At 42.0% G+C, this 26,558-nt stretch overlaps 1 protein-coding gene across 3 annotated transcripts; it reads left to right on the top strand.

The window, feature by feature from the left end:
- LOC129188600 (guanine nucleotide-binding protein subunit alpha-11-like) lies at positions 1-26,547 on the top strand. Of its 3 annotated transcripts, none has more exons than XM_054789369.1 (8): positions 2-242; positions 4,139-4,289; positions 7,023-7,207; positions 7,393-7,547; positions 10,743-10,871; positions 17,567-17,696; positions 19,646-19,799; positions 21,957-22,105. In XM_054789369.1, exons 2-8 carry the CDS (start codon positions 4,151-4,153, stop codon positions 21,962-21,964), a joined length of 900 nt encoding a protein of 299 aa, XP_054645344.1. In that variant the 5' UTR covers positions 2-242; positions 4,139-4,150; the 3' UTR covers positions 21,965-22,105. The 3 variants fall into 3 exon arrangements, with proteins under 3 accessions (XP_054645343.1, XP_054645344.1, XP_054645342.1); XM_054789367.1 differs by having other exon boundaries at positions 4-242; positions 22,014-26,546; XM_054789368.1 differs by lacking the exon at positions 19,646-19,799 and having other exon boundaries at positions 1-242; positions 22,014-26,547.
- The last annotated feature ends 11 nt before the right edge of the window (positions 26,548-26,558 follow it).

Genomic DNA, 26,558 nt, shown 5'->3' with positions numbered 1-26,558 from the left:
TTCCACTTGCTGCTTGCTTGCTTGGAACCGAAGACGCGGAACATTCCTGCGTAGGCGCGGTGGACTTTCCCGAGCAGCAGGTTGGTTCGTCGTGTGAGCATCGGAGGAAAAAAAAGGGACGTGTTTGTCTCATGACGTCGCTTTGCCGCCGGACGCGGGCGCAGTGGACCGGGCAGCTGCTGGGAGGAAATGGACCGCGGAAAGGAGCGACTGGAACCGGGAGTGTGAAGCTCTGATTTAAGGTAAAGGAAACTGAATTTAGTGGTTCCGGTGGCGTTTATTCATGAATTAGTCAGGTAAACATAACTTAAAACATACTTTACACAATGATAATAATAATAATAATAATAATAACAATAATAATACAAGTGTAACCAATGTGATCTCAGCTCCTAACTAATCATGTCTAATAACATGAAGTAGAAAAGTAGTTAGAGTAGACCAGGGGTCACCAACGTGGTGCCCGTGGGCACCAGGTAGCCCCCACGACCACATGAGGTGCCCCAAGCCTGCTTTTCATTCAGGTGTTCAGTTAATAATGAAAGAACAGTAGAAAGAAATGCATTGTGAAATACAACATGTGAGTTGTGGACACCAGCATTTTGTTCATGTTCTGGTAAAACAAGCATATTCGCTTTGTTTGGGTTTAAAATAAGCTCTGAAAATAAATGTTACAAAAATGAGTAGCTCTTGGCCATTTTCATTTTGTAAAAGTAGCTCTCACAAGGAAGAACCTTGGTGACCCCTGGAGTAGAGTATATGCGGTTTTCACAGCAGACACACCTTTTTAACAGCAGCGAGCAGTGGCGGAACCACAAGTGTTTTGTTGGGGTGGCCAGGGTGAGACCATTCCTCACAAAGGAGTGGCAATAAGTTGGTACCTCAGTTGTCTAGATGGCCGATGGAGAGTGACCACGTGGCTCTGCCACCGGCAGGGAGCAACACTTGCACTGTAAGTACCACTGAGCATTGGGGCCACGTTGGAAGAAAAAATCAGAGAGTTCCAGAAAAAAAGTATTAAATTCACAAGCGAAAAAGTCCTACTTTAACAAGAAAAAATAGTCAAAAAATTTGAGAGAAAAAATTTGTACATTTACAAGAAAACAGCTGGAAAGTTACAGGTAAAAAAGTCAGAAATTTACTCACAAAAAATAAAAATAAAAATCTTAAATTTCCAAGAAAAACAGTTGTACATGAAAAAAAAGGTCGTACATTTACAAGGAAAACAGTTGTAAATTTACGAGCAAAGAAGTCATACATTTATGAGCAAAAATGTATGAGAAATAAGTCATATATTTATGAGCAAAAAGTCGTAAATTTATGAGAATAAAGTCATAAATTTATGAGAAAAAAGTTGTGAATTTACGAGAATAAAGTCAGAGAAAAAAGTTGTAAATTTACAAGAGTAAAGTTGTAAATTGTTGAGAAAAAAGTGGTAAATTTATGAGAAAAAAGTTGGAAATTTACAAGAATAAAGTTGTAAATTAACGAGAAAATATTATGAGAATAAAGTTGCAAATTTATGAGAATAAAGTTGTTAATTTATGAGAATAAAGTCCTAAATTTAAAATGTAACATAAATTTATGAGCAAAAAAAGGTGTAAATTTACGAGGACATTTTTTTTTTTGTAAATTTACAAGAAAAAACTCATAAATGTACGAGAAATACAGTTGTACATTTACGAGCAAAAAAGTCATAAATTTATGAGCAAAAAATATTGCTAATTTACAAGAAAAAAAATTAATTTACACGTAAAACAGCTGAAAATTTATGAGAAGGTCATAAATTTACGAGCAAAAAAAGTCGTAAATTTATCAGAAAAAAGTCGTACATTTACGCACAAAAATGTTGTCAATTTACAAGAAAAAATCTTAAATTTACAACAAGAAGAGTTGTACTGTTAGGTTGTAAATTGTAAATTTATGAGCAAAATTTTTTGTAAATTTCCAAGAAAAACGAATGAATTTACAAGAAAATCAGTTGAAAATTTATGAGAAGGCATACATTTATGAGCAAAAAAGTTGCAAATTTCCGAGAAGAAAATGATAAATTTACGAGCAAAAAATATTGTCAATTTACAAGAATTTCTGACATGTCAGATCATTTTAATACTCCGTCGTAATTGCCTGGAACAGCTATGATGGTCTGATCAGCTTACGTAACACGTGTAAATACATTATTACTATACAGGTATACCGTATATACTGTATACACTAAGTCCCCAACTAACGAACACAATTGGTTCCAGACGACCGTTCTTATGTTGAATTGTTCTTAAGTAGGGGAAAAGGTAGTACTACCAATGATATAGGTACTACATGTACGTGTATACATATACAGTATATGTGTATGTATGTAAACATGAGTTTGGATGCAGTAGTAATATTAAACCAGGATCATTAATGAAAAAAACAATAATAAAAGTGATATAATAATACGTAATGAAAAATGTTATTTACCTTTGAAGAGGAGTGGTCCAGCATACGTCGTTGTGGTGGAGGAGGAGGAGATATTGAAAAAAGGACAAATGGTGGTGGTGGTTAGACTCTTCTAAAAGAGGTAGTGTTCTGTGGGTGGTGTAGAATTAAGCAGGCCTATTAACTCTTCATAAACTTTAATCACACGCTCTGTCCGGGTTGTACAATTTAGCTTTCCATTTAGCTTTACACTGTATCTCCCCAGTCTAAGGCTTCCTGTGTTGGTCCCATTAGCAGTGTCACAGTGCCCTCTACTGGTCAAGCATGTACAGTAGCAGTAGAAATACTGATGGAGCGAATAGAAGGCAAAATAAAATAAAATATAGACCAGTCGGCTTGTGTTCGTATCCACGAGTGTTCGCTAGTCGGATGTTCGTAAGTTGGGGACCTAGTGTGTATAGATGGCAAATATTGTAAATATTTAGTGTAAAAGTTGTGTAGTATTGGTAGTTGCCCTGTGTGTTATCTCTTCTCTTCCAGTGTATTTATGATTCGTGTTGCTGTGTTTGTGTTCCGTTTGGCTGTCATGCGTCGAACAAGCAACCTTGACCAACACCGTCCTGTCGTTGTTCATCAAGCGCTGCCTTGAAGAGCATCAGGAATTCATGTTCTTAGTTTTATACTTCAAATAAAAGGAAACGTCCTGTAAATAGTGCATATCAGTGTGATATGCTAAAGAATAGATGCACATAAGACTTACTCTGTACAGTCGTCCCTCCTTCATGAGGGGTAGTTGGTTCCAGACTTGACCACTATAAGTGAATTCACGCAAAGTAGGATTGAATATAAATAAACAGAATATTTTCATAGTTAAAGCATAGAAAACTTGTTTATGACCTTCTAAAACCCATTTTTTAAAACATTATTAGAGCCCTGTAGACATGGAACACCCCTATAGTCACTTTTACACTTCTTACTCTTTGTTTACATCACTTTGCAGAGGCGACGGGGATCACTGCAGGGATACAAGAGACAGCCGCCGCTAGCATAGCAAGCTAGTGAGCTAACTAGTTAGCCTCTCTGATTTACTTATTTTAAACTTAAGAGTTGTGTTTCAAACAGAGTGGGGAAGAATGAAGAAGCTAAAAACTTACCACTTCCACACGGAATGAGAGCAGAAACTTTTGCTTGACTCAATCTCAATGGCGTGACTGTCTTGGCCGTGGTAACATAATCTAAGGCCACGTCTCATAACATGAGACTGATGCCCAGTGTCCTTCTATCCAGTATTTTTGGACTAATGATAGGCCAAAGTCAACCATGACACAGCCATCATTTGCGAATGACTTGTTTTTTGTGAAACCACGATAAAGCGAGGGACAGCTGTATTCCTAATCACTAAAACTGAACTGTGCAAAAAAAACAAATCATTATTTTTTCCCCATAAGAAGTCATGTGTAAGATAAGATTTACTAACATTTAGTTAGCAGTCCTGCTGGATTGATTGTTTGTGATCAAAGCAAAGGGACGTAGTTCCAGTTTGACAGAGGTCAAGGTGAAGGTTTAAACGGGGCCAAGGTGATTGGCATGATATGGATTAGGAGTAAAGCCATTGGCGTCATCGAAGGTGCAGTACCAGATAAGAAGTAACAAGTGCTTCCATCCAGGGCGTTGTGGGATTGCAGTATGAGTAACGGCATGCTACCTGGTTGAACCGCAGGTGTTCGGGGACATGGACCTTTACCAGCGCATGTGCACGTGCTGCCTCTCGGAGGAGGAGCAGAGGAAGATGGCCGTGAACAGAGAGATCGAGCGGATCCTCAAGCAGCAGAAGAAGAGGGAGCGGCGGGAGATCAAAATCCTCCTGTTGGGTGAGTGCTTGCGCCACTTCCGCCCGGGGCGGCCGCGTGCGAACCATGCGGCACACAAATGAGTAACACCATCAAGCTGATGCAACACTCCGCCCGGCCTGTTTGGTGACCCGACGCAGAATACACAACTATGTCAAGCATGTGTCCGCGTGCGAGAATGCCAAGAATGGCTCGGGCATCGGCGCGCTCGTCTAAACCGACCAGACCAGAGAGAGGCTGGGCTCAGAAACCCACGGGCCTCCTTTTACAGCTCGCTTGATAGCTTCAGCGCGACGATGGCGCTGCAGATAAGCTGCGGTCCGGGGGGGGTCAAACCGGATTGAACATTGACTACTTGTACTTTACTGAACGTGTCTTTGTTGTGCTGCGCATCAGCATGGATAGACCTTCCGTGCACTCAAACACCCCAACCGATGGCAGGCTTTGATCGATTGAAAGTATTTTACACCCACCGCCCCCATTCTCATTGGACGATGAACATTTCCTGTTCATAGAAACACGATGTTCAGCGTTAGGGGCGTAACGCCACGCTTTGGTTCATTTTGGCTGCAGTAAGACAACAAAATGCTCCACATAAAACAGCTTAGCGTTTGTGTGCACAGCAGGGATGCTGCAGTACCGATCATCCACGAGTGAAATCAGCCGATACCGATATCAATCACATGGATTAACTATACGGTACATTTTTCAATGTATTTATGATGAGCGCTATTGGGCAGGGCTGCCACATAAGAGGGAAAAGTCAGGACAATTCCAAGGTCCCCTGACTGCCAGGGGGCCCAAAAAATAGGTAGCTACTAATAATTTTTTTTTTTTTGTAATCAGCAGTAGAACATCGGTAAGTTTCAGGAAAATATCAGTTCCCCACTAAAGCTTTTTGTGAAAAGATACATTTCAAGCATAACTTTCACTTTGACACAAATATTTTGTGCTTTTGTGGCAGCTCAAATATTAAAACAACTACACCACAACATAAAAAAGGCTTGTTTTACATCAAAATAACTGTTTATTTACAAATATAACACCATCAACTATTTACCATTTTCACATTTGTAACTCAACTATGTGTGTGCGTGCACGTGCACGCAAGGGCGTGTGTGTGTGTGTGTGCATGCGTTAAAATGTCCCCACAATGCGTAACCTTCTGCACGCCACACTCCTCCACGCTCTTCCACTTCCTCCTTGCTGTCGAGTGTGTGCTTACATGCAAAACATCCATGCCGAGCTCTCATCAAATGCACTTCTGCCCCCTTGTGGCCGTTTTTACGGCTTAAAACTGCTGGAAACTGCACCGTCGTGTGCAGTTGCGTCACCACCTCTTATATCTTATTGATAGATTGATGCTTTATTGATCTCCAAGACACATTTGCAAGCTGCTCGAAAGGCAGAAAAAAAGTGCCCAAAAAAACACGCAAAAGACGTCTTTGGTATTGAATGAGTTAATAAAGGAGGAGGGAACTTCTGGGTTTTTTTTTCATGGGGCCCAGAATCCCTGGCCGCACCCCTGCTAATGGCTATATGATATGAAAAAAGAAAACATAAAACCACCTTCATTTAGACAAAAACATATTTGACTTACTTTTTGAAGAGAACATGGATCACTGGTGAAACCTCCAGAAGATGACACGCCTTCTTTAAGGAGACTTTGGACGTGAGAGTACGTTGGTACGTTGGTGGAGCCCTAGCGTGACTTCCAGGCAGCAGTTGGTGAACCCGGCCTCTTCCACCACTGCAGGATTAGTTAGTGCTAACAGTTCTTCCTTGGTTGTGATGCAGTCTCTTGGAGCAGTGTCCTCCTTGCCATACACACCAAGCCTTTCCATCCTTGCTAACACTGTGTGCCACCAATCAGTGCAGCTCAAACACTGAAGCACAAGCACCACATTTACACCACCAATGCCGGTCCTGACTCTCTGCCCCCTCTCTGCTACCGAGTTTCACTTTGTCTTCTTGCAGGCTCTGCTTCTAAAACCTGTAGCTCGTCCTCCGTATGTTCAGGCTGAAAACGATAAGGTTCTGGATCCTCATTTGTCCAAAAGCAGTGGTCAGTCTGCCATGATTAGTAGTAGCAAACAGACACGTGCTTTCTATGCTGCTGTAGCTCTATGATGCAAGTAGCATTAGCCGCTATCTATGTTGCTATGCCAAATCAGTGCACCCAGGAAAGCGGTTCCACTCATGTTTAAAATGATGGAAATACTGTAAGTATTACGTGGAATCATGAATGTACCTGTTACTGCATGCTTGCAGCATGGAGAGAAACCAGAAAACCTCGTTGGAGCTTTTTTTAGCGGGCTTTGTAGTGGAAATAAGTGCATCGTTAGCTCCCTCATGCTAACTGTTTTTCTCTCTTTTCAACATACAAATGTGGTGTATGTTGACGCTTTTTAGAAATGGACCAGAACTTGATAGACTTAAAGGAAAAGTGCACTCTGTTTGGAATGTTGCCCATCATCCTCAATCCTTATGTGAGACATGAACACACATGTTTTTCTCTTTTCGGCGCCTTCTAAAGATGTAAAAACAGATCAAAAAAGGCAGATAAGAAAGCACGTAATGGGGTGCATCTATTCTGCCTATAAAGGCATCTGAAAAAACCTCCAAGAAGCACCAACAAGGCTCCATTTCCATAATGTGCGCAGCGTAAAAATTTAAAACTTGGATTTGGGCTTGACTGGCAGTTTGGATCAGGAAGTACAAATTGTCACAATCTCCCAACTGAACCCCACTCAGGAACTGGAGAGAGTGGAAAAACCACATTCATCCGCCAGATGAGGATCATCCACGGACGGGGCTTTTCGGAGGAGGACAGGAGAGGCTTCGCTAAATGCATCTTCCAGAACATCCTGACCGCCATGAAGGCCATGACCGGAGCCATGAGCACACTCAGGATTCCCTACTCCAACCCCGAGAACGAGGTACGCAAACACAAACACGGCTATGGTGGGATTACGCCATGCGGGCCGACGCCCACATTGAATGACTGACCCGAATGTATCCACACACACACACACACACACACACACACACACACACACACACACAGCCTGGGCCTGGTTTGCTGGTCCATTATAAGCAGAATCAATCCCCTTGGACCCTCCAGATCTACGCTACCTGGCTCCAGGATGTCAACACGGCGCAGATCACCCAGCTGGAGCGAGGCTCCGTGAACGCCATACGCTGCCTCTGGGCCGACTCGGGTATCCGGGTCTGCTACAGCCGACGCTGCGAGTACCAACTCTTGGACTCCACAGAGTAGTGAGTACACGTTTTTTCATCTGAAATCACAACATCCCCTTATATTGAGTATATATTTATATACTCACGTTCTTTCTTGGCCCGTGTTGACCCGTGTTGCATCCCAACACAATGTTTGCTGGAAATCACTTTGTGTTGGGCTTGGAACACCATTTGAACATTTTTCACTGGCGCCCTCCTGTTCTAATTTTTTCCCTGGACCAAAAACGAAATCCTCTCTGGTTCTGCCAGAGCAGCACCGCTCGGCCACAATCGGGTCCTGTACCCGATAAAGTCAGACCTTCAAAACAAAGGAACCAGTCAAAGAATCCAGTAATAATAACACTTTTGCACCACAATACACAGCCGGTCTTGAAACCAGAAACGAGGCCTTTGAAGAGCCTTTTTCTGCCTAAAAACCACCAGTAACAACCTTCCTTTGGGCTGAGGATAGTCCCGTGTCTTGACAGACAGCCAATGGGATCCTCCGCCTCATTTTTTTGGGTCTACCATTTGACTTTTTTGCTCCATGAGCCTCAGGATGTTTGAAGTTTGAAACGACTGTCTTACTGTGTCCAACCTCAGCAGCAACGACGCGCTTGCTTATGCAGCTCAACAATCCCACCACCTTAAAAGACAGAAAGCTTTTGTGCCTTTGCCATCAAGAGATCATGAATACCTGACACTAAGTCACATTCAATCCACATTTTTACCAACATTTTTGATCAGCTGATGAACAGCCTATTTCACTATAATGCTTCTTTAAAAATAAATAGCTTTTTTGTCTCACTCCCATTTCATCTTTTTGCATTTTGAAGCTCTACTTAGACCCTCCTTAAAATCCAACACTGCAAAACGTACATTCTTGACACATTTCCTTTAACGGCACCATTTTTCTTGACACGCGATTAATGTGCACATGTCCTGTTTGACCCTCAGCCCACACCATAGTTTCAGGAAACGCTGTGGAGCCACAAGCGGGAAGAAATATTGATAAGAAATGGAGAAAGAAAAGGCTATTTTGCTTGGTCAGTTTAGCTTCAAAGCCCTGGCAGATGGCTCTCGCAACACGACCAAAGTTATTTGGATCTACTGTCGCTGGGAGTTGACTTGTCGCCGAGGACGGCGACTGCCAGAGAGAAGAGTGACGCACTGCTGGTATTTTTTTTTAATTCTGTTGCCACTGTATTGTGGTACCTTGGCCTTCATTCACGAGTGTTTTTTAGATCTGAGCTGTCTCTCGGCTGATTTTTGGCTTTGTTGTGCGAGCTAAAATGTGGGCTAGGAGCTGCTATTTACTGGCAGGCTTAGCCGAGGACAGCTATTCAGGGGCTTGTGTCACTAAGAACGGATGTAAATAGCATTAGCAGCGTGCTAGCTAGTTACCAGGAAAGTTTTTCAGCACTTCAGCAAAACATACGTGCATGTATACATGTATTGTGTAAAACAACAAATTAAAAGCATTAAATGAATCCAGAGCCACCATCCACCAGTACCAGCCTGGACTTTGTTTTGCAGAGAACAAATATGCACATTAGCACTCAATAAGCTCACAAAATCTTACCTTTATGCATTCCCACATAGGATCAGCCTTTGGGAGCAAATATGAGGTGAAAGAAAAAGGATAAAAATACAGTATAGTAGTCTATCTGTGCAGCGTGGGACAAAGTTACATGGTGCGTTCAAGGACCGTCCAACAAAGTGGGACAAGTCGCCACTTGCATTAAACATGCAAAAGCTGGGGGATTTGTAACGATATGTTATTTTTTGAATAAAACAATGGCCCATGTTTCCAAAATTGATATCCTTTTACATCAAATTTAAGTCATTTACCAATATTTTTATGTGTGTTTTTTCTTTTTTTAATCATTGCGGCTGAACGTTTGCGGTGGCCCGGTGGTTGGGGACCCCTGCCTGATTGGGGATATGGTACGCTCTTTTACACATTTGAAAATACCTTAAGAATAACACTTCTATACAATTGGCTTCCTTATTTTACAATGGAAGATTCATGTCTACATGAACAAATGTAACCTTTCAGTCATATTGAATTGAATCGTATCGTTTGTGCACTGTATCAAATCATAACTAATCGTTCTGTTTTTAAAATATGTTTTTTTGATTGTATCTTAACTCGTGTATCTGGATGCGTCTCGAATCATTGACACAAAAAGATTTACATCCCCACTTATTACAGATAAAAACTTCTTTCTATCTGTGATTAATTGCTATTAATTGTGATTAATTATGAGTTAACTATGGACAGCCATGGCTGACCTTTAGGCAATTGTTTTACAGATTTTTCTCGTGATTTTAGTCATTTTAAAAATGAAGGTAAAGAAGAAAAAAGAATTCAAATCTCAATCAGTGAGCAAGAAACTTTCTGAAAAGAAAATCAATAGCGGAAAAAAAAAAAAAGTCAAGTTAAACCTGTCATATTACATTTCCTGGTGTACTTTTTTTAACGCGTCTAGCGGATGTAACTCCCACATGCTCTGGGATCCAGCCACTAGCCACTGCGTGTGTTGCGTGCAACGAAGCACTCACACACGCCGCACGCAACACATGCACACACTCATAGCACTTTTATTTATTTACTTATTTATTCATTTATATGTATTATTTATCTGTATTAATGTTTCTTCTGTTGTTGTTGCTTAATTTATTGGTATATATGTTTATGTTTCTTATGTTCTTATTCTTTTTCTTGTGTTTTCTTTCTTTTCTTGGGAGAATGAACAGAATAAGAATGTCATTGCATAGTAGAACTGCTGTTTTACCATGCACATGACAATAAAACTCTTCAATCTTGAATCTTGAATCTTGGTCCTTTCAGACTGTATCAAGTCATTCCCAGCCTTCATCCACATGCTGATGGCTCACTTTCACATGAATGTTGAGTAAAAACTTAGCTCGGAGATGCAGCAGCCTTCAGACGGCGCCTGTTCTTCCTGTTTGCAGAGCAGCTTAGTCATCAAAGTCTCTGCGCCTGATAAGTGGCAAAGGCAAACAGCATTACAGCCATAAAGCCGTGTTCTGCACACAGTGCGATACGGACCGCCTACGCTCCCTTCGTGGGGTTTTAATCATTTTTAATGATTGCTAATTCATCATGTATCTTCTGTCACTTATGTTTGTTTTGCACATATGGCGATATTGTCACTGCAGGTGTGCTCGCAAGCCCCTTTCTGATATGTTCCTCTCTTTGTGTTTCAGCTACATGAACAATCTGGAGCGCATCGCCGCGCCAGACTACATCCCCACAGAACAGGATGTGCTGAGGGTCCGATTCCCGACCACGGGCATACACGACTACTCCTTCACCATCAGCAGGATCACACTCAGGTTGCTAACATCAGGCCATGTATGACTGGCATTGCGTTTGTGCACTGTTCACCTGTCAGACATGTCAAAGGTTTTGCCTGCTAAAGCCCGCTCCAGTGAAACAGGATCAGGTTTCTGTTTACCTCAACACAAGGCTCCCCTGGGCTGATTCCATGTGACACATCCTCATGGTGCGCATAATGACACTCAAGCATGTTGCAGATGCTTTAAAGGAGGCATATGATGCAAGTTTTCAGGTTTCAGGTTAAAACAGTTTCTAGGTGTCAAAATAGCCCAAAGGATGAAGAATTAGAACACACTCAGGAGCCTGGGCACACAGTCCTGTTCAGTGCAGCAGTTGTGGGGGGCTGTCCTGGTGCAGCAAATGAGAGAAGGGACAACAACACCACTTACAACAATTGTAAATCAAGTTCATCCGAATTGATTGAACTTATGGTGTGTTGATGATATGTGTTATATAGTGGGACCTCCATTTTCATGCACCCGGCTTCATTGGATTGGGTTTTGGACAACAATTATTGCCAGAAATATGTCTTGGTTTTCATACACTGTCTGGGTTATTGTACGGCCAACAAACTAGTCTGTTTGCCGAGTATCATTCCATGAAATCAAGTGCCCAAACAAAGCAGCCACGCGTTGGTGACTCAGCTTGTGAAGAATGCATAGTGCTTCTTTTACAGTGAGGACACTATAGACAGATTCCAGGTTTCAGCCAGGGAATTCTTTAATCATCCTTATTACGTGTTATGTCGGTGTTGTTATGTATTTGTTGGTAGAACACACACAGAACGATCAACAATTCAGTTTCTGTCTAGACCTTCAGTTTCTTGCTCTGACTAAGCACTGTTCGCCCTGGGCAGATGAGGAAGTGCACTGTGTATTTTTGAGTGTTGTAAAGTCTGTGCTGTTTTCATTGAGTATGGCTGCAAAAAAGTCACTGTGACTCTAAAGAAATACGTTTGATAAAGAAGGTAAGAAACACTATCGACAACAGGAAGAAGTTGTAGCAAAGGACAGGATAGGACAAAGGACAGGATAGGAACAAAGGATAGGACAGGACAAAGGATAGGATAGGATAAATGATAGGATAGGATTAACAATAGGATAAAATAAAGAATATGACAGGATAGGATAAAAGACAGGATAGGCTAGGATAAAGAATAGGACAGGAAAGGATAAAGGATAGGATAAGATATGATAAAAGATAGGATAGGATAAACATTAGGATAGGATAAAGAATAGGACAGGAAAAGATAAAGAATAGGATAAGCTGTGATAAAAGATAAGATTGGATAAACAATAGGATAGGATAAAGAATATGACAGGATAGGATAAAGGACTGGATAAGATATGATAAAAGATAGGATAGGATGAATGATAGAATAGGATAGGATAGGATAAAGGATAGGACAGGATAGGATAGGATAAAGGATAGGATAATAGAATCAAGGATAGGATAGGATAAAGAACAAGATAGGATAAAGAATAAGATACAAGTTGCTGCTCCTTCACATGGAGAGGAGCCAGTTGAGGCGGCTCAGGCATCTAGTCTGGATGCCTCCAGGATGCCTCCCTAGGACACGCTGGAGGGATTATGTCTCACATTTGGCCTGGGAATGTCTTGGTGTCCTCCCGGTGGAACTGGAGGAGGTGGCCGAGGACCGAGAAGTCTGGACTTCCCTACTGAGACTGCTGCCCCCGTGATCCGGACCCGGATAAGCGGAAGAAAATGGATGGATAACGGATAGGATAGGATAGGATAGGATAGGATAGGATAGGATAGGATAGGATAGGATAGGATAGGGTGAAGGATAGAATAAAGGATGATCATGTAAAAGGCCCGTTTTTTTTTAATTGTTCTGCATTTGGTAATACTTTTTTTTGTTATCCATGATCACGTAATCCATTTTACTTTTGAAAGAACGGATTGGATTGGATCAATCTGATCCGGATAGAAACTTTTCAGGATCAGCAAGTCTGGATAACCAGCGCTCAAATAGGATAGGAAATGACAATGTAGAACTATAGATACGATGCAAAGAGCAACAAGTAGAATTCAAGATTCAAGATTCAAGAGTTTTATTGTCATGTGCATAGTAAAACAGCAGTTATACCATGCAATGAAAATCTTATTCTGTTCATTCTCCCAAGAAAAGAAAGAAAACACAAAAAAGAATAAGAACATAAGAAACAAACACATAAACATATATACCAATAAATTAAGCAACCACAACAGAAGAGACATTAATACAAATAAATAATACAAATAAATAAATAAATAAATAAATAAAGTGATATGAGTGTGTGTGTGTGTTGCGTGTGGCGTGTGTGAGTGCTTCGTTGAGAAGCCTGATGGCCTGTGGGTAAAAGCTGTTTGCCAGCCTTGTGGTCCTGGACTTCAAACTCCTGTAGCGTCTGCCTGACGGTAGGAGTGTGAATAATGAGTGTTGTGGATGTGTGCTGTCCTTGATGAGGTTGTGTGTTCTGCGTAGGACTCTAGTTTTATAAATGTCTTGCAGTGAGGGGAGGGCTCCCCAACAATGTTCTGTGAGGTCTTGATCACCCGCTGGAGTGCCTTCCTATCACGTGTTGTACAGTTACCGTACCAAACAGTGATGGAGGCGCTAAGGACACTTTCCATAGTGCATCTGTAGAAGCAACTCAGGATTGTGGTGGACATGCCAAATTTCCTCAGTCTTCTCAGGAAGTACAGTCTCCTTTGGGACTTCTTCATAATTTGTTGGGTGTTGTGAGACCAGGTGAGGTCCTCGCTGATGTGTGTGCCAAGGAACTTGAAGGTTTTCACCCTCTCCACCTCAGTCTCATCAATAAACAGGGGTCTATGCGGCTCCTTTTCCCTTGTTCTTGGGTCGATGATCATCTCTTTAGTCTTCTCTGTATTGAGAAGGAGATTGTTATCACGACACCAAGCTATGAGGTCCGCCACCTCTCTTCTGTATGATGTTTCAACACCACCAGTGATCAGTCCGATGACTGTAGTGTCATCCGCAAATTTAATGATGCTGGTGTTGTTCTGGGAGGCCACGCAATCGTAGGTGAAGAGCGTGTAGAGGAGTGGACTCAGCACACACCCCTGTGGGGTCCCAGTGCTCACAATTCTTGAGCTGGATGTGCGGTTGTGGACTCTGACTGACTGGGGCCTGCCTGTGAGAAAGTTAAACACCCAGTTACAGAGGGAGGGAGACAGGCCAAGTGTGAGGAGCTTATTTGTGAGTTTGTGGGCTATAGAGCTATAGTCTATAAATAGCATTCTGACATATGTGTCCTGGCCCTGTAGGTGAGAAAGGGCTGTGTGGATGGCAGTGTTGACTGCATCATCCGTGGACCGGTTCTGGCGATATGCAAACTGTAGAGGGTCCACAGTTGCCGCCGGGATGCTCTTTTTGATGTGGGTCATGACTAATCTTTCAAAGCACTTCATAACAATAGTAGTGAGTGCTATAGGGCGATAGTCATTCAAGCAGGTCACGTTGCTCTTCTTGGGTACGGGCACTATGGTGGTGGACTTAAAGCAGGTCGGTACAGATGCTTGTGCAAGCGACAGGTTAAATATGTCAGCAAGCACATCAGCTAGCTCTGATGAGCAAACCCGAAGTGCACGTCCTGAGATGTTGTCTGGCCCTGCTGCTTTTCGTGGGTTTGTTTTGTTTAGAACCCTGCGCACATCAGCTGATGTCACCATGAGTGGTGAGTCCTGTGTGCTCCCCAGGTTCAGCCACCCTCTCTGCTCATCAGGAGTTTGGGTGTCAAAGCGGGCATAGAACTCGTTCAGCTCATCTGGAAGTGTGGTTTGGCTGGACGTGGCTACGCTACTCCGCTGTCGATAGTCTGTGATGTGCTGGAGCCCCGCCCACATGCGCCGAGGGTCTGAGGTGGAATAGTAGCCCTCCAGCTTCTGTCTGTACTGTCTTTTGGCCTCCCGTATGGACCTCCTCAGGTCATATCTGGCCTTTTTGTAGTCCTCAGCGGTGCCCATGACAAATGCAGTCGAACGAGCACGTAGCTTAGCCCTTACATCACAGTTCATCCACTGTTTTTGGTTAGGGTATTTTCTGTAATACTTGGTGGTGGTAACAGTCTCTATACATGTGCTAATGTAGCCAGTAACAGCAGAAGCATATTCATCCAAATCAACAGTACAATCTTCCCTCCCCGCTGCAGTTTTAAACACATCCCAGTTTGTGCAGCCAAAGCAGTCCTGAAGTACTTGATCAGTTTCTTCATTCCACACTTTAACTGCTGTACGTACAGGGGGAGCTTTTTTAAGAAGTTGTCTGTATGTTGGATAAAGGAATATAGAGATGTGGTCGGCCTTTCCAAAGTGGGGTCTTGGAACAGCCTTCAAAGCACCTTTCATGTTGCAGTAGACTTGGTCCAGGATGTTATTTTCCCTTGTGGGAAAGCTCACATGCTGGTAATATTTGGGGAGGACAGTCCTGAGGTTACAGTGGTTGAAATCGCCAGATATAATGAATACAGCGTCTGGGTGTTTGGTCTCGTGTTTATCAATGATGTCATGCAGGAGGCCTAGTGCATTAGCAGTGTTAGCTCGTGGTGGGATGTAAACAGCAGTTAAATACACAGCGCTAAACTCACGAGGCAAATAAAAAGGTCTGCATTTCACCATCAGCAGCTCAATGTCCTGCGAGCAGTGCTTTTCCATCGTCTGTCCGTCTGTGCACCACCGTTTGTTTACGTAAACACAGACGCCGCCACCTCTGTGTTTACCAGACGCTAAAGTCCGATCTCCCCGGTAAGCAGCAAACGATTCCAACTGGATCGCCGAGTCCGGTATATCCTCCGTCAGCCAGGTTTCTGTGAAGGTGAGGACACAGCATTCCCTGATCTCACGTTGAGCTGTAATCCTTGCTCGAAGTTCGTCCATCTTGTTTTCAAGAGAGCGGACGTTGGCTAGCAGCAGGCTTGGTAGCGGTGGCCTCGTCGCTCTAGCTTTTAGCCTAGCATGCAGGCCGGCTCGCTTGCCTCGTTTACGCCTCGGATGCTTTGCTCGCCGGGTATTCAGCTCACCAGGCCCGCAGGCTGCTGCGTTCTCCCGGCGCAGAAGAAAGGCAAAGTCTGAGAGGCTAAATGAAAGTTCATGGTGAACCCTGCTGATGTTCAAAAGTGTCTCTCTGTTGTAATGTACTGCGTGAGTGTGTTGAATGTCCAAAATGAACAATAAAATAGCAAAAAAAATAGCCAGTGTGGGATCAATACAAGTATATTTTTATTTGAAATGAAAAGACACACACGCGTGAGATAGTTCGACACTATTTCTGAATTGGATTTGTTTTGGAATTCAAAAACCAGTGACGCCATGGCCATTGCTTTGTTATTCTGTTTTATCATCGCATGCATCACTAAAAAATCACCTAAAAACAAAAAAAAATAGTTTTGATTGTGATGAATATACATTTATTTGGGACAGAAATAAATATACTATTTGTGGTCAATATTGACAACTGTTTGGGGGAATATTTTATGGGGCCAAACTTTGCTGTGAGGCTATACTGAAGGGTTGAATAGGTTATTGCCTACCTAATGACTGCAGCCTGACGGATGAACAAAGGAAATGAAAACCTTATTAATAGATAGGATCAAGGATGTGATAGGATAAAGGATAGGATAGGATAAAAGGATAGACACGATAAGATAAAGGATACTGTAGATGGATAGATAGGATAAAGGATAGGATAGATAGATAGATAGATAGATAGATTGATAGATTGATAGATTGATAGATTGATTGATAGATTGATAGATTGATAGGATAAAGGATAGGATAGGATAAAGGATAGATGATAGATAGATAGGATAGGATAAAGGATAGATGGATAGATTGAAAGGATAAAGGATAGGATTGGATAAAGGATAGATGATAGATAGATAGGATAGGATAAAGGATAGATGGATAGATACAGTAGATAGGATAAAGGATAGGATAGGATAGGATAGGATAAAGGATAGCTAGATAGATAGAAAGGATAAAGGATAGGATAGGATAGGATAGGATAAAGGATAGCTAGATAGATAGAAAGGATAAAGGATAGGATAGGATAGGATAAAGGATAGCTAGATAGATAGAAAGGATAAAGGATAGGATAGGATAAAGGATAGATGGATAGATAGATAGGATAAAGGATAGGATAGGATAAAGGATAGATGGATAGATAGATAGGATAAAGGATAGGATAAAGGATAGATGATAGATAGATAGATAGGATAAAGGATAGGATAGGATAAAGGATAGATGATAGATAGATAGGATAAAGGATAGGATAGGATAAAGGATAGATGGATAGATAGATAAGATAAAGGGTAAGATAGGATAAAGGATAGATGGATAGATAGATAGGATAAAGGATAGGATATGATAAAGGATAGATGATCGATAGATAGGATAGGATAAAGGATAGATGATTGATAGATAGATAGGATAAAGGATAGGATAGGATAAAGGATAGATGATAGATAGATAGGATAAAGGATAGGATAGGATAAAGGATAGATGGATAGATAGATAGGATAAAGGGTAAGATAGAATATGATAAAGGATAGGATTGGAAAAATGCACTTGAAACTCTTCAATGCAACGTTGTGCTTTTTTAAAATTAAAATGTGGAATGCTCTTGCTCAGTTTTTCCCCTCTTCTGCTCCTTGGGTTTCCCGCACAGGATTGTGGACGTTGGCGGCCAGAAGTCGGAGCGTCGAAAATGGATCCACTGCTTTGAAAACGTCACCTCGCTCATCTTTCTGGCCTCCCTCAGCGAGTACGACCAAGTGCTGGAAGAGCGAGAAGTCATTGTAAGTTTGTGCCAAACAAACACACACACACACACACACACAAACACACTCAGGCTGGATTTACACGGCTTGTCGAAGTATGCATGCCTAGATCTGATTTTTTTGGACTAGTTCTAACATGCACAAAATCAGGGGTGCCCATGACATCGATCGCGAACATAGTTTGGGTCGATCGCATAAACGTCACTTTGTAGATGTCATATGACCTCAGTCAGCTTACATTTGATTCACTGTTGCTCTCCCGCGGCAAAGATGAAGTGGCGAACAGACGTCTCAAACTACATACGGAAATGCAACTTTCATCTTTATTATTGTGATTATGGATGTATAGTGAAAACAAGGTAGGCCCAAGGATGGAACCCTGGGGCACGCCAGAAGAGAGGGGAGCGGTTATAGAGGAGAAGTCATGAATCATTACTGAAAAAGTCCTGTTGGTGAGATATGACATGAACCATTTCAGCACAGAGCCGCGTAGGCCAGCACAGTGTTGAAGGCGGGAGATGAAGACTGAGTGGTCCACAGTATCAAAAGCGGCTGTAAGGTCTAAAAGCACCAGCACAACAGAGTTTTTAGCATCAAGGGCTGTGAGGATGTCATTGTGTACTTTCAATAACGCGGATTCTGTGCTGTGACGGGTTCTAAAGCCAGATTGAAATTTGTTAGCAATATTATGGATAGACAGATATGACTAGAGTTGTGAGAGGACAAGTTTCTCCATGACCTTGGACAGAAAGGGCAGATGTGAGATTGGACGCAAGTTGGATAGACTTGATGGGTCTAGGTTCGTTTTTTTAAGAAGTGGTCTAACTACAGCTTGCTTAAGGGCAGTGGGGACAATACCCAGCCTGAAGCAGCTGTTCATAAATAGAAGAAGGCTGGGACCAATAGTATCTATAACCTCCTTCATTATCCTTGCAGAGAGAACGTCTAGAGGGCAGTTGGTGGGGTTTAACTGTTGGACTGCTTTTTTAAGAAGAGAGTGGAGATTGGCTCAAAGTTGTCAAAAGTGTGCTTTACAGGGGAGTCAGGCAGACTAGCAGATGAGACCTTTGGGATGGATTGTCTGACTGTTGCAACCTTATCCATAAAAAATTGTTGAAGTGTACTACATGTGTGTTCAGATACATCATTAAAAACAGCAGTGACAGGGTTAATAACAGAATTAATGGTGCTAAATAACACTCTGGGGCGATAACTATTGCTAGAAATGATGTTTGATAAATATTCATCTATACATCCATCCATTTTCTATACCGCTTTTCTATTCCGCGGGGGCATGCTGGAGCCTATCCCAGCTGACTTCGGGCGACAGGAGGGGTACACCCCGGTCGACTGGTCGCCAGCCAATCGCAGGGCACATCTAGACAAACAGCCATTCACACTCACATTCATACCTATGGACAATTTAGAGTCGCCAATTAACCTCACCTGCATGTTTTTGGGAATGTGGGAGGAAGCTGGAGTACCCGGAGAAAACCCACACGCACACGGGGAGAACATGCAAACTCCACACAGAAATGCCCAGGGGAGAATCCAACCCAGGTCTTCCCGATCTCTAGGCTGTTCCTGTATTGGCCAACATGCTAACCACTAGACCACCGTGCGGCCCAAAATATTCATCTATAACACACCATTCAAGCAAGAATGAAGACACTAAGAGACAACCTGGAAGACATTTTTGAAGTATGGTCCCTCCTGTTAACCCAGCCCCCCCCCCCCCCCCCCCACCCTCCCCAGTGCTTTAAACCTCAGCTTTCTCCAGTTGTAATGGGCCTGGTATCCCAATACTTTTCGTCCATGCGGTGTCCATCTCAGTGTCACTTCACCTGTCTGCCAGCAAGTGTCACTCTTCCCCAAGGCCAACACTTCCTGAGCAGCCTGAATGAAATGTAATGTAATATCCTTCAACGACTCCTGGAAGTTGACTTGCACATCTGTGTGTCTCTCAGAACCGCATGGAGGAGAGCCTGGCGTTGTTCTATACCACCATCCATTCGCCGTGGTTCCACAGCACCTCCATCATACTCTTCCTCAACAAGACCGACATCCTGGCAGACAAAATACAAACGTCTGACCTGAAGAAATACTTCCCAGGTTTCACGGGTAAAAGCGGCGCTGCTCACGAAGGCGGACAATTCATCGTCTTTGTGTTTGTTTTTATTTCATTCTCTTTCTGGATGCCATCTGACACCAAACTAATGGCTGTGGTGATTTGAGGTTTATTGGATGAACACAAGATGTGAAACATACATCAAATCAAATTTAGACAGGGGCAAAAATTGTGGCCACCCCAACAAATATAAGAGCTTCTGGATGCTTCCTATAGCCTCTATCTGTTGAGCAATGCAAGCAATGTACAGCAAGTTGATGTTGTAGTTGTCTGGAAGTGGTCTGTGGTTGTCTTTACCTGTCTGGTATTTTTCCTGGCCTACCACATCTGTCCTTAACAATAACTGCGTTTGTGCTCGCCCATTTCCTCGTGGTGTTGTTCACAGCTGAAATCTCTTAGATTGCTTTTTGTCACTTTCCCGTAAACCATGATGTTGAACAATCTTCATTTTCAGGTCATGTGACAGCTGTTTTGATGTTACCCGTCTTCACAGGAGATTCAAAGAGAAAAACAAGGCCTAATGAGCTCACCAAAGCCATTTTGTGTTCCAAATAACCAGAGTGAGATAGATGGAGGTACTCCAAGAAACAAAATGACAGGGGTGCCCTAACTTCTGCACAACTAATTTTGTTTGGATGCATATTGCACATCTTGTGTTTATCCCAAGAACCTCATTTCACTCATCGGAATATTACTATGTCCATCACTTACAGTGGTGTGAGAAAGTGTTTGCCCCCTTCCTGATTTCTTATTTTTTGCATGTTTGTCACACTTCAATGTTTCAGATAATCAAACAAAAGTAAATGTTAGTCAATGACAACACAACATGCAGTTTTTAAATGAAACTTTTTATAATTAAGGGAGAAAATAATCCAAAGCTACATGTCCCTGTGTGGAAAAGTGATTGCCCCCTAAAGCTAATAAGTGGTTGGCCCCCCTTAGCAGCAACAACTGCAATCAAGCGTTTGTGATAACTTGCAATGAGTCTCTTCCAGCGCTGGGGAGGAATTTTGCACAATTGTTGTCATTCAGCCACATTGGAGGCTTTTCCTTTTGAAGGTCATGCCACAGCATCTCAATAGGATTCAGGTCAGGACTTGGACTAGACCACTCCAAAGTCTTCATCCATTCAGAGGTGGACTTGCTGGTGTGTTTTGGATCTTTGTCCTGCTGCAGAACCCAAGTTGCTTTCAGCTTGAGGTCACCAACATTCTCCTTCAGCACAACTCATGCTTCCATTTATCACAGCAAGTCTTCCAGGTCCTGAAGACCATGACACTACCACCACCACATTTTACTGTTGCTATGATGTGAGATCTGATCTGAGAGACACACACCTTCCAGAAAGTTCATCTTTTGTCTGGTCAGACCACAGAGTATTTTCCCAAAGGTCTTGGGGATCATCAAGATGTTTTCTGGCAAAATTGAGACGAGCCTTAATGTTGTTTTTGTTCAGCAGTGGTTTTGGTCTTGGAACTTTTTGCCCAGTGTCTTTCTTATGGTGGAGTCATGAACACTGACCTTAACTGAGGCAAGTGAGGCCTGCGGTTCTTTGGATGTTGTTGTGGGTTTTTTTGTGACCTCTCGGATGAGTCGTCGCTGCACTCTTGGGGTCATTTTGGTTTGCCGGCCACTCCTGGTAAGGATAATGGCTCTCACGGTGGTTTGCTGGAGTCCCAAAGCTTTAGAAAAGGCTTTAGAAACTTTTCCACACTGATAGACCTCAATGCATCTAAATTATATTTTAATGGGGAGGGCAATCACTTTTTCACACAGGGACATGTACCTTTGGATTGTTTTTCTCCCTTAATAATAAAAAGTTTCATTTAAAAAGTGCATAAAGTGTTGAGTTGTGTTGTCATTGACTAATATTTACATCTGTTTTATCATCTGAAACATTTAAGTGTGACAAGCATGCAAAAAAAAAAGAAATCACTTTTTCAAGTATCAAAATGTAATAGTAGCTCCAAACACCCAATGACTTATTCATGAAAATGATTGTGTTTTATTCTTGTGTCTTATTCTTCATTCTTCATGTGACTTATGAGTTCATTTGGGAATCTTTTATGTTGTGACATCACCGTCTAGAAAGGAACTTGTAGGTAACCACCTGTATGTCTTTCTCTTCATGTCATCATCACCTGTCTTAGCCACCTGACCCACATGCATCTTGTTCCGCCCCATCCCATCACCCAACCCAATTCCAGGTAGGAGTCAAGACGCGGAGGATGCCAAAATATACATCTCGAAGATGTACGAGCTGCAGGCCAACAACGTGGACAAGAGGGAGGAGAAGAAGAAGGTCTACCAGCACTTTACCTGCGCCACCGACACCAACAACATCCGTAAGGTGTTCAGCGACATTAAGGACACGGTGCTGTTCAAGTCTCTCCAGGAGTACGGCGTCCTATAAGCAGCCAGAGGATGGACCATTTTAGGATTTCTATTTAAACATGAAGTATTCGAAGGCCAGAAATGGGGCAGTCCTCACCTCTGTTGCCATGAGGATGATGTGACTTCATCAAGTACGTCGTGTTTTTTTTGTTTTTGTTCTTCTGTTTTGCGATCCTGCAGAGACTGAACAAATCACCTGTAACCACCTGTTACATCACCCGCCTGCACTCTTCATCACGCATCACAAATGGCTACGCTAACTATAATAATACTTTCCACCTGTTCATATGCTACATCCACATGTGTCTTCCCTCACAAGCTCCATCCATTCAGACACACAACTCTTTGCAGTGACACACAAAACATGAACAGCACTCAGTTAAAAGCCAGAAAGTCACAACCTCACTTGCATTACTCGACTACCAAATACATGCACACTAGAAATGCACGATATCTTTTTTTTTTCAAACCGATACTGGTAACTTTCTGGACCGATATGATACCGATAACGTTTTTATATCTACTTTTTTACATGTAAGTGTAGTTTGTGCACACCTGGGGGTTAAGAAGGACCGAAACAAATGTGGATTTGATTGATTAGTTCTAATGAAATATGATGACATGACTACTACATCACTACTACCAGGAGAACCAGAGTATAGAGGGTGAGGAGCCACCTGCTGTGGCCTAGCAAGGTGCAGTGTATTCGGGCACACGCTCCAAGTAGCTGGTGTGACTCTCTGGCAAACCCTCATTGCAGAGCAGTCGGCACAACTAGTACGCCAAATGTCTTTCTCTTAAAGTGAATGTTAGTTTACAAGTGAGCTCGGGAAGTTGACATCAAAATCAGGAGAAAAAAGGAGCGCTTGATTTGTTCACCCGTGCAGTACAGTTACTTTTTCTGAGCTATTTTTAATGTTATTGGATTTGCAATAGGACATCATAATTCCCTCCTATTGACCCAATAATTATAGTGCACCTCTAATGCATACCCAGCAAAACCCTAAAATGCATCAACTGTGTCATTAACATCCATGCATTACTCCCAAATATTCACTGTATCCCACTGTTTGCTGGGTAACACCATAGACATAGTAAACCTTACCCTAACCCGTAGTAGATAGAAGGCGCATCGAGTGGCTTTGTCCACTGCTGCGATACGTCAACGTCGGAGCCATATTGGATGTGTCAAGGCTGCGCTGTAAACGAATACAAGTCAATGTACTTACTTTCATAAAACACCTTTCTCCAAAGAAATTCAAGTTAATTCCTCTCGTTTATGTGCATAGTAAAACAGCAGTTATACTATGCAATGAAAATCTTATTCTGTTCATTCTCCCAAGAAAAGAAAGAAAACACAAGAAAAAGAATAAGAACATAAGAAACATAAACACATACAGTAAACATATATACCAATAAATTAAGCAACAAAAACAGAAGAGACATTAATACAATAAATAATACAAATAAATAAATAAATAAATAAAGTGCTATGAGTGTGTGCTTGTGTTGCGTGCGGCGTGTGCGAGTGCTTCGTTGAGAAGCCTGATGGCCTGTGGGTAAAAGCGTGTTGTACAGTTACCGTACCAAACAGTGATGGAGGCGGTAAGGACACTTTCCATAGTGCATCTGTAGAAGCAACTCAGGATTGTGGTGGACATGCCAAATTTCCTCAGTCTTCTCAGGAAGTACAGTCTCCTTTGGGACTTCTTCAGAATTTGTTGGGTGTTGTGAGACCATGTGAGGTCCTCGCTGATGTGTGTGCCAAGGAACTTGAAGGTTTTCACGCTCTCCACCTCAGTCTCATCAATAAACAGGGGTCTATGCGGCTCCTTTTCCCTTGTTCTTGGGTCGATGATCATCTCTTTAGTCTTATCTGTATTGAGATGGAGATTGTTATCACGACACCAAGCTATGAGGTCCGCCACCTCTCTTCTGTATGATGTTTCAACACCACCAGTGATCAGTCCGATGACTGTAGTGTCATCCGCAAATTTAATGATGCTGGTGTTGTTCTGGGAGGCCACGCAATCGTAGGTGAAGAGCGTGTAGAGGAGCGGACTCAGCACACACCCCTGTGGGGTCCCAGTGCTCACAATTCTTGAGCTGGATGTGCGATTGTGGACTCTAACCGACTGGGGCCTGCCTGTGAGAAAGTTAAACACCCAGTTACAGAGGGAGGGAGACATCCCCGTCACGTGACCAGAAGTGAGCTTTGCCAACATCATGTCTGAATATCTGGACGAACATGACTCACCCCAGTCCACATTCTCCTGATATTTTCTTGTCTTATCCTCCATAATGACTCGCACAAATAATTCCACTTCTCATCAGTCTTGATGGAAGTCTTGGAAAGCCGAAAACAATGGGCTTATGTGCATGCGGTCTTTCTTCTTCTATGGTTTGGAGTGTCATGTGGTTCCATCTGTGCACTTGTCCACAGCGCCACACGTAGGTGTCCTTGTGTATTACATTGTTAGTCACTCAGTGATGCATTCTCGTACGGATGCAACTATTTACCATGTGTGGATGCGACTTTTTTTCAAACACAACACTTTTGTTTTGTTGGAAATGCTGATCTGAAAATGGAGGAGAATTTGGGTAAAAAATAGACATTTTTTGGCTTGTATCAATTACTCACGTGTTTTTTTCGCCATTTGCTGGTGGTCGCCGTACGTAACGATCTATTGTCATGGAAATGATCAGTTGCAGGGTCAACCTGTCACCATCACAAAGTCATTATTAACTTAAAGGGTCCCTGACATGATTCATCAACTTTGCTTAAATATGTTATATATTGTTTGTAATTATGTTCTACATTGTTCCATTTGCAAAAATGACATTTACAGGATAGTTGTAGGCGCCATCCATGACAAGCTAGCTTTCCAGAAGCTAAAGCATCTAAAGCAGAGTAAACAAACACTTCTAAAGGTAGATGGTCAACTTGGTTCAGTATATTTTTCATCAAAATAGCAGTCATGCCAAAATGTTGTGTTGCTGCTGGATGTTCACACTATTTGTATGTTTTGTTAAAGACAAAGGTTTAAGAGGAAGCAAGTGCAGAGAACGAGAGACACATGAACGCCCACCTGGAGTTCTGTTCTTTGCAGTGATCATTTCACTGCTGGCTGCTATGAAGGAGCACCTTTACAAGAAACATTTGAAAGTGCACTATAAACGCATTTTGAAAAAGGATGCTATTCCACCAGTACACGAAACAAGGAAGAACGACCACTGTGTCAAAGTTGGCACAAGAGAGTAAATCATGTCTTGTTTACATGTCTTCTAAGCACTATCCCATAATAGCGACAAGGCTGCAAAGCATTATTCAAGATTCAAGAGTTTTATTGTCATATGCATAGTAAAACAGGCAGTTATGCTATGCAATGAAATTCTTATTCTTTTCATTCTCCCAAGAAAAGAAAGAAAACACAAGAAAGAATAAGAACATAAGAAACATAAATACCAATAAATTAAGCAACAACAACAGAAGAGACATTAATACCAATATATAACACAAATAAATAAATAAATAAATAATAAAGTGCTATGAGTGTGTGCGTGTGTTGTGTGCGACGTGCGTGAGTGCTTTGCTGAGAAGCCTGATGGGCTGTGGGTAAAAGCTGTTTGCTTTATGTATGTATATATGTATGTATGTATGTATGTATGCTATATAAACATCTTTTCACAGCCACATGTTTAGTGTGTGTGACGGCTTTGAACATTTAGCCACATATACAATTTAACAGGCTAAAAAAAAGCAATTGCACTCATTAAGAAGCCGATTTAAAGCAATAATTGAAGGATAAGCAACTCCAGAGTCATTCCCACTTACCATTCTGTGTTTTGAAGGCGACCAATCGTCATCTCCATGTCTTAAGGCTAAAAGTCCATGTTCTGCAAGTTCTCTATTTCACCTCCAAATGTTTCTTCCTCCTCAAAAACTATTGACACGTGGCTCAAATCTTGGCTATAATCACTGTAAACATCCTCTGTCTCATACACCGCTATTTTTGTTTACCCGAACTATATTGTCCCTTTCACTGTCAAAAGTGTAAAAAGAAGCTAAGCACTGTTAATAGTAAGACAAAAACTCTTCTTTTGGAATAAGCCACAAAAGGTGAAATAACAACCATAAAGAGCTAATCCTTTCAAGTTGAGTAAACATGACAGTTTTGTGCCAATTTCCAGAAATGTTTTATTGAACACGCCCTGGAACATGAATAAAAATGAAATTACCTTCCTGAGAAGCAAACATTGTCATTATGTTTTTTCATGGTATGTAATAAAAAGGATTTTAATCTCTTGATGGGGGGGGCTTTGTTGAATTAATGATTAAAAAAGAGAAAGTAGTGAAG

This window comes from Dunckerocampus dactyliophorus, chromosome 10 (genome assembly GCF_027744805.1).
Source record: "Dunckerocampus dactyliophorus isolate RoL2022-P2 chromosome 10, RoL_Ddac_1.1, whole genome shotgun sequence".
In the NCBI taxonomy this organism is placed as follows: domain Eukaryota; kingdom Metazoa; phylum Chordata; class Actinopteri; order Syngnathiformes; family Syngnathidae; genus Dunckerocampus; species Dunckerocampus dactyliophorus.
Note: the sequence above shows the minus strand (reverse complement) of the source record. Positions and strands in the feature narration are given on the sequence as shown.